Here is a 7500-nt window from a genome sequence, read left to right as displayed (position 1 = left end):
TGGTTTGTGGCCCAGGAAGATGCTGATGAGATTGCAGATTGAAGAAATTGGTAGAGATTTGGTATGGATGTGCCAGAGGCATAGATGGTTAAATCATCAACATACAGTGATGACCGGGCTCCTGGTGGTATAACTGAGACAATATCATTAACAGCAAGGAATAAAATGGTACTGAGCACACTGCCTTGTGGGACACCTTCGATTTGAGGAAAGATGATGTGGCAGAGGCAATTTTGACCTGGAAAGAGCATTGGGAGAGGTAGGACTTTATGAAGACACCCATGTTTCCACGTATGCCTAGAGAGGACAATTGTTGGAGAATATGGTACCGCCATGTCGTATCATATGCTTTTTCTAGATCAAAAAATATAGCTAGTATGGATTCATGGCGTGCAAATGCAGATGTAATGCAGAAGCTGTGCTTCTGGCACGGCGAAAACCAAATTGGGAAGGAGAGAGAAGATTGTGAGATTCAAGATACCATAGTAAGCGGAAGTTCGCGATTCGCTCTAATAGTTTGCACAAGCAGCTAGTTAGTGCGATGGGGCAATAGTCTTGAGGGAGGGTACCCGATTTATTGGGTTTCAGGAAGGGAAGGATAAGAGCTTCTCGCCAATTAGAAGGAAAATTTCCTGGTGTCCATATGTGGTTGTAAATTTTTAATAGGAAGGATAAGGAGGAAGATGGGAGTTGCCGGAGCATACGGTAGTGAATACCGTCAGGGCCTTCATGAGTGTTGCGGCACGATTGTAGGGCAGCAATGAGTTCAGAGGAAGAAAATGGAGCATTATAGGACTCAGCGGAGGATGGGGTGAAGGTAATGGGGGTACGTTCTCTGGTGGTCTTAATAGAAGTGAGGAGGAAGGTTAGAACCACTACTGACCTGGCTGAAATAATCACCCAGTTCATTAGCGACTTGGAGAGGATCGGAAATGAAGGTATCTCGAATATGGAGGACAGGGGCAGGATGGGGGGGGATGTTTGCCTGATAGTTTATGGATTCGGCGCCAAACATTTGAGATAGATGTAGAGGATGTAATTGGTGAAACATAATTTCGCCAGCTATTTGTTTTACTATTCCGGATTGTACGACGAAGATAGGCAGATGCTCTTTTAAAAGAGAGAAGGGCTGATAGTTGATTTGGAGTACCTCTCTTGTAGCGGTAACTGTTCCAGGCTGCACGTTTTAAGCGAAGTGCTTTAGTGCAATCAGAATTCCACCATGGAACACATTTGGAGGTATATGGTCTTGAGGTTTGAGGGACAGCTGTATGTGCAGCTCTTAAGACTGTATTTGTGAAATACTGTATCATTTCTGAAATGGAGGTGAGGGAGGATGGAGGGGTATGAATAGCAGAGAGTGAAGTGAAAGTATGCCAGTCAGCTCTATCAAAGCACCAGCGTGGGGAGTTCGGAAGTGGTACGTATGAAGTAGGAGAAAGGAGAACTGGAAAGTGGTCACTATAGGGAAAGTGGTCTAAGACTGACCAGTGGAAATCTAAATGAAGAGAAGGGGAGCATAGAGAGAGGTCAATGCATGAAAAAGATTGCGTGCGTGTATCAAAGTGTGTGGGGCGATCTGAATTTAGAATAGTAAGGTTAGCTGTGGAGAGGAAGCGCTCTAGAGATCGGCCTCGGGAGTTGGTGATAGAATCACACCAAAGAGTGTGGCGGTAGTTAAAGTCAACAACTATGAGGAAAGGTGGTTGAAGTTGGGAAATTAGATTTTCAAAAGCAACAAAGTCAATGGGGTGGGAAGGGGAGAAGTAGGCTGAAATCACTGTGATCCAACGATGAAGGAAGATATGAATAACTGTGCAAGGGACATTGGTTTGAAAGGGAGGTGTGACATAAGGTGTTTTCTGATTGATAAGTATGGATGAGACATAAAGGGAATGTGGGGAAGAGACAAAATGATAATTGGGGATTGGTATTGGAGGATGTGTAAGAAAGGTCTCTTAAAGGCATACAATAGATGGCTTATAAGAGGAAAGGATATGACGAAGGTCAGGTCTGTGGGAGCGGAAACCGCGAATATTCCAATGAAGGATAGTTATACTTTACTGATATATATTGTAGTACGTTTTGGAGACTTTGAGGGGGGAGCAGCTAGAGGGTGGGATAAGGACTGAGAGGTCTGAGATGGTAGAGGTGTGGGAGTTGGTGTTCTACTAGGAGGGGTATTAGGAGATGGAGAGTCTGAGGAAGGGGATACTTGTGACATAAGGGATTCACGTGTGTATCTAGGAGGGAGTGGAAGGGATAGAGGGGATGGTGGGAGGGTTAATGTGGGCGGGGTTGGGGTTGGGGGGGGATGAGCTGTGTTGGGAGGGGGTAGGAGGATAGGGTGTAGGGGGGATATCGTTAGGAGGAGGATGGATATCAGCAGTTACTTGGAGTGTGGAAGGAGCAGGAGTTATAAGATTTGGAGGTTGTGTCAGTTTTCATTAAGTAATCTTGAATATTTTCAATAGTTTCTTCTGAGGAGTTGGTTGGGGAGTTTTGGGGGATAAAGGATTTCTTGTGCGGGGGGGAAAAGAGGACTGGTGTCTCAAGCGTAGGGGCAAAGGAAGGTGGAGGTGATTGTGTGGTAGGGGAAGAGGGGGTGGAACGTTTGTTCTTTCTGTTATGGGTAGTGCGAGGAGGGAGAGGGGAAGGTGTTTGGGGTTGTAGTGGTGATTGGAGTATCTGTAGTAGAGATTGGAGTGTCTGGATTTAGGATGGCAAAAGAGTTTGACTGGGGAAGGTAGGAGGTATAAGAGGGGGAGTTAGATGTAGGGGGGGGGGGGGTTAGGAGAATTGGTAGAATGAGCAGTATTACTGGAGTAAGGAGTAAGAGAGAAACCATGTTGATGTGCTTCCTGTCTGGCTTCATGTAGTGTGAGTCCAAGTTTGAATCTGAGAGTTGCTACCTCACTCAAATTTGTAGGTGGGACAGCCCCTATAAAATACATTATGGGGGTCACCACAGTTGGCACATGTGCGTGATTGTGCAGAGCAGTTAGATCGGATATGGCCAGGTTGGGCACATAGTGGGCATCTGGCTGTGGAACGGCAATGTTTGGCTGGGTGTCCTAGACGCCAACAGTTTTGGCACTGACATGGAGGAGGTTGGTATGGACGAACAGGGAGGGATTCTTCTCCTATGTAGACGTTAAAGGGAAGGTCATGTCTACGGAAGGTAATTTTGGCTATGTTAGTGGGTTTCTTTTGATGACCTCTAGGGGGTATGGAGTAGCATTGTACTGATGTTGCATCATAGTCTGTGAGACAGGCGAGTAGGTCTTTTCCACAATCTGACCAATCTTTGTCATAGATTGGGCAATTTGCTAGGGAGATTGAAACTGTTCCGGTGCAAGTATTGAGGGTTGGATGGGGTTCTGCAAGGATGGGGTTACCATATAGGTCTTTTAGTTTTGTTAATGCTATAGCTTGGTTTTCGGATCTTACTGTGACAAGACAGGAGCGGTCGAGTCGGCTACGGAAAGAGACTTTACCTACTTGTTTTTGGAGACATTGTTGGAAGAGAAGAGTGTTGTCAGAGTAGGGAGCTGTGGGAGGGATCACGAAAAATCGGTCCCATTTGGCTGCGCTAAAGAGAGTATTCAAGATTGTTGTAGAGATAGGGGTAGTAGAAGGGCGGGGGCGTGACGAAGATGGAGTAGTGTTGAGGGAGGTAGTGTTATGGAGAGGTGGGCAATAAGGCTGTAAGGTATTAATAAGGGAGGATGGGGTGGTTGATGTTGGAGATTGTAGGGGTAGGGGTTGAAGTTGAGCATGCTGGGAGAGTGGAAATGTTCCTTAAGGGTTGATTGTTGGCTACTGTACTAGTAGGCATTGATGAGGGGGTAGTTATTGCAGTGTTCAGAGCCGTGATCAAAGGAGAGCCTGGGGTCAGGGAATTGAGTGGGTTTACATCGTTGGGGCTATTTGATAAAGGGGCAAGCCTCATTGCCCCTAATAGTGGGGATATGTTTTCATTTCATTACATGGTAAGCCTGGATTATGTTGGAGATAAAGAACAGTCCACCCCTCAGGGTCCCCTTGAGGGGTAAGGGCTAGGTAACTAAATCAGGGGAATACCGTGCCCATGGCTCCCTCAGGCCGTTCAGGACTGGCACAAAGTCAGCCTTTCATCCTTTCAGCACGGCTCTCACACCTTAGGAGGTGGATAGCAGAAGGGTTTGGTGAAGGGACAGAAACGAAAAGTGGGAAATAAAAAAAGACCATGCAAAATTAGTTGAGTCGAGGGCTGAGTCTCAAGGTTGGGGAGTTCCCCATCATTGGGTCCCAGTCTCCGCCTCCTAAGCCCCCCCCCCCACGACAAGGGATTGGGGGGGTTTAGGTTGGAATGTTTGACCAACACTGCCATTCAATGACCAAGCTCCCTAAGAGCAGAAGTTTTCAGCTGCAGGAAAGGCTGCTTTTCTATAAATGTTCAAACTGCTTGTGGGTCACAGTTAAAGTTTTTAAATATTGTTGCATGGTGGCTAGGAAGTGTCCATGACAACAGAATGTTTAATAACAGCTGCACAGACATTCCACAGAAGATGGAATGTTTGAGGGCCATCTACATGGTGATAGTGGGTATCCATGTTGCAAGTAGTTGCTTACACCAATTATTGACCCAAACATCATTCATGAACAAAGGTACAATGTGGCACACATTAAAACACACAACACCACTGAACATTTGGTTGTCTTAAAAGAAGATTCTCTTGTCTTGGGGGAAAAAAAAGTTTGGAAAACACTTCAGTTATAATTGCTGCTTGTGCTATACTACATAACCTGGCCATTCAGTATAGGGTAGTAGAGCCAGAAATACATGCAGATGACTTTAATGAAAATCCTGTTTATTTAATGATACCCCATCCAGATCCACCAAACATACAAAAAAATACTGAGGGAAGTGTTTGATGCCAGCAAATCATAAACTCTGATGGCACAGACTGACATGAAGTTTTCTCTAATGGAATGTTACTTTTCCATCCTGCTTTTGTTGTAATATTATTGTAATAATGCAGCTTGTTTTATAAATTTTCTGACTTTGACCAGTCGTAAAGGTTTCATTTATTTATATAAAACTGTTACCGTTTCATTTATTTTTTTACTGATATTTTCATCATGTTGCTATATTTTACCAATTTCTTATATTTCGGATAATGATATTGCACAGTATTTTGTAATATTGGTGTGCCTTATCAGTGAATTTGCTTGTGTTTTTAATATCATCTTTATACATCAAAAAATATAAATATTGGTTTTATAAAGGTGTCTTGATAAAGTATGTAATTAATACTAAAACAGGACAAACAAAATCAATACTTTACTTCTAAATCAAATTTCTGCTGCCATCTGTGATTAAATATAAATGTACAAATCTATACTTTCTTATGCAACAGAAAAAACTGTAGGAAAGTAAATAAATATTTGTACAGATTCATATTTATGAATAAGGAAATCTGTATTGTTATACTTTAACAAAGAACAAAAATTATTACTTCCCAGAAATTGCCTTGGCTGCCTCTTGTACTGCAATTGCAGCCTCTTTAATTGCCTGAGTAGCACTTTCGGCAAAGTGTTTAATACTTTTACAGGCAACAATAAACTCTTGTGCGCCCTCTAACTGAGCTTCCTTTATTTTCATGTCCATTTCATGCTCTCTTTCATGCATCTTTAGGGACTGTTCGTAGCATTCAGCAGCGGGGCTGAATTTCCATTCTTTTTTCCCTTTTTTCGCTTTTTGTTCAACATCACTTTGTAGGGGTGACTGTCTGCTACTGTTCGATGAACTTGGTCGAAGGTCTTCCAAATCCTCAGCCGCAGACACACTTGAGACATGTATTTGGGTATCATCTGGGGGTATTTGCAACTGGGTAGAATTATGAGAGGCTGGGTAAGAGAATAAACAAATAATGAATATAACATCTATTAGGATTCCATTGTGGTAAACAGGAGGAGATGCACCATTTTACAAACATGTTCATTATTATTTTTTTGTTAGAACTCTACTACTCACCAGTAAGAGAATCGCTGTCAAACACGTTGTCAAGATCTTTTAGTTCATCATATATGATGTCATACACTTTGGCTGTCTTGTCATCTACATCTTCTGCAGGAACACCACCCCCTGTCTTGAGCAACTCTTTTTTCTTCATTGCATGTTTTTTCCTGTGAATTTGCTATATTATTATTATTTCCATTATCATTATCACTATTATTATCATTAATATCATTATTTCTATCATTATAATTTATTTTTGAAATTATTATTATCATTATTACTATCATTATCATCACTGTTATCACTGAATATGCATAAATTTACTTACTTTCCCTTTACTCGCTCCCACATCTTCCTTACTTGCTTTTCCGTTCTTTTGTCGCCGACAGAGGCAGCATTAAAAATATTAGTGATTCCTTTCCAGGCTTCTTTCTTTTTCCGGGTAATCTTGTGCTCGAGGTTTTTATCACATACAATGTGATGAATACCATCTGCGTGCAATCTTTTTCTCACTGTTCGACTTGTTACTGGGAGTTGCAATTCTTCTTGTATACTAACTGCATTGGTGAAGGGGTTCGCCTCCACCATCTCCCTGATCTGAGCATCTTGATCTTCGGTTGTCTTTCGTGGAGCACCGGAACGAGGGCGATCGTTCAGGGTGCTCTCCTCCTCCCACCTCTTTATCCACCTGTAAATTACAGACCGGGAGATACCCAGCTCCCTGGAAATTTCACTAGGAGAGAGACCACTTTCTCTCATCCCAATGATACGACCACGATTTTCAATTTTAGTCTGCCTTGTGTTCATCTTCAAGAATGTCTGCTAAGTCTTTCACTGGCAACCTCGTTTTCACCTCTGATTTCACATACATCTATTGTAAAGACTTTGTGCAATAAATGTGCATATTCTACAAAAGTTTTTTCTTGTTCTTTATCTAAATTACTAAACTTCTGCCTGTAATGTTCTGCAGTTTATTGATAACTCAATAACAAAACATTTTTAACTTGTACATAATCACTCTGCTGTGAAGCAGCATGACTGAGATAAGTGGAACGCCCTTTTCCTTTAAGTGCAAACTGAACTAATAAAGGCCAAAACTGAGTAGGCCAATTCAAAGACTTGGCAACATGTTCAAAATTAAGAAAAAATTCTTGAGAGTTCTCTTTAAAAAAATGTGGAACAAATCTAGTGACCTTGGCGATATCAAACACTGGTTGTGCATCAAAGTTAACCATTGATGGATTTTCGGCCCAGCCTATAAGTGTAATGATGTTTGCCGTTATCTCTATTTCCTCTATTTCTCTATCAAATTTATATTTCTCAAGTGTAGCTTTCGTTCAAGGGATCAGCTTTCTTTTCAACATTTGGATTTCTGTATCATTACTAAAAGTTAACAGCCTATGAGCATATATCCTCTTCCACTAGTGTCTGCAGACTGTTCTCCTTTGGTTCAAATCACCTTTTACAGGAGTTTGTAACAAATGTTAACAAAGTTA

General features: G+C 42.0%; 1 protein-coding gene across 1 annotated transcript; it reads right to left on the bottom strand.

Moving 5' to 3' along the window:
* Nucleotides 1–4745: 4745 nt before the first annotated feature.
* On the bottom strand, nt 4746–6873 carry LOC119573203 (the record flags this gene model as incomplete). The annotated part of the gene is given in 3 exon segments (XM_037920307.1): nt 4746–5856; nt 6020–6171; nt 6333–6873. Coding segments are annotated over 3 exon segments (990 nt in total). The 3' UTR covers nt 4746–5497.
* Nucleotides 6874–7500: the final 627 nt, after the last annotated feature.

The sequence above is a fragment of the Penaeus monodon genome, chromosome 5 (genome assembly GCF_015228065.2).
Source record: "Penaeus monodon isolate SGIC_2016 chromosome 5, NSTDA_Pmon_1, whole genome shotgun sequence".
Lineage (NCBI taxonomy): Eukaryota > Metazoa > Arthropoda > Malacostraca > Decapoda > Penaeidae > Penaeus > Penaeus monodon.
Note: the sequence above shows the minus strand (reverse complement) of the source record. Positions and strands in the feature narration are given on the sequence as shown.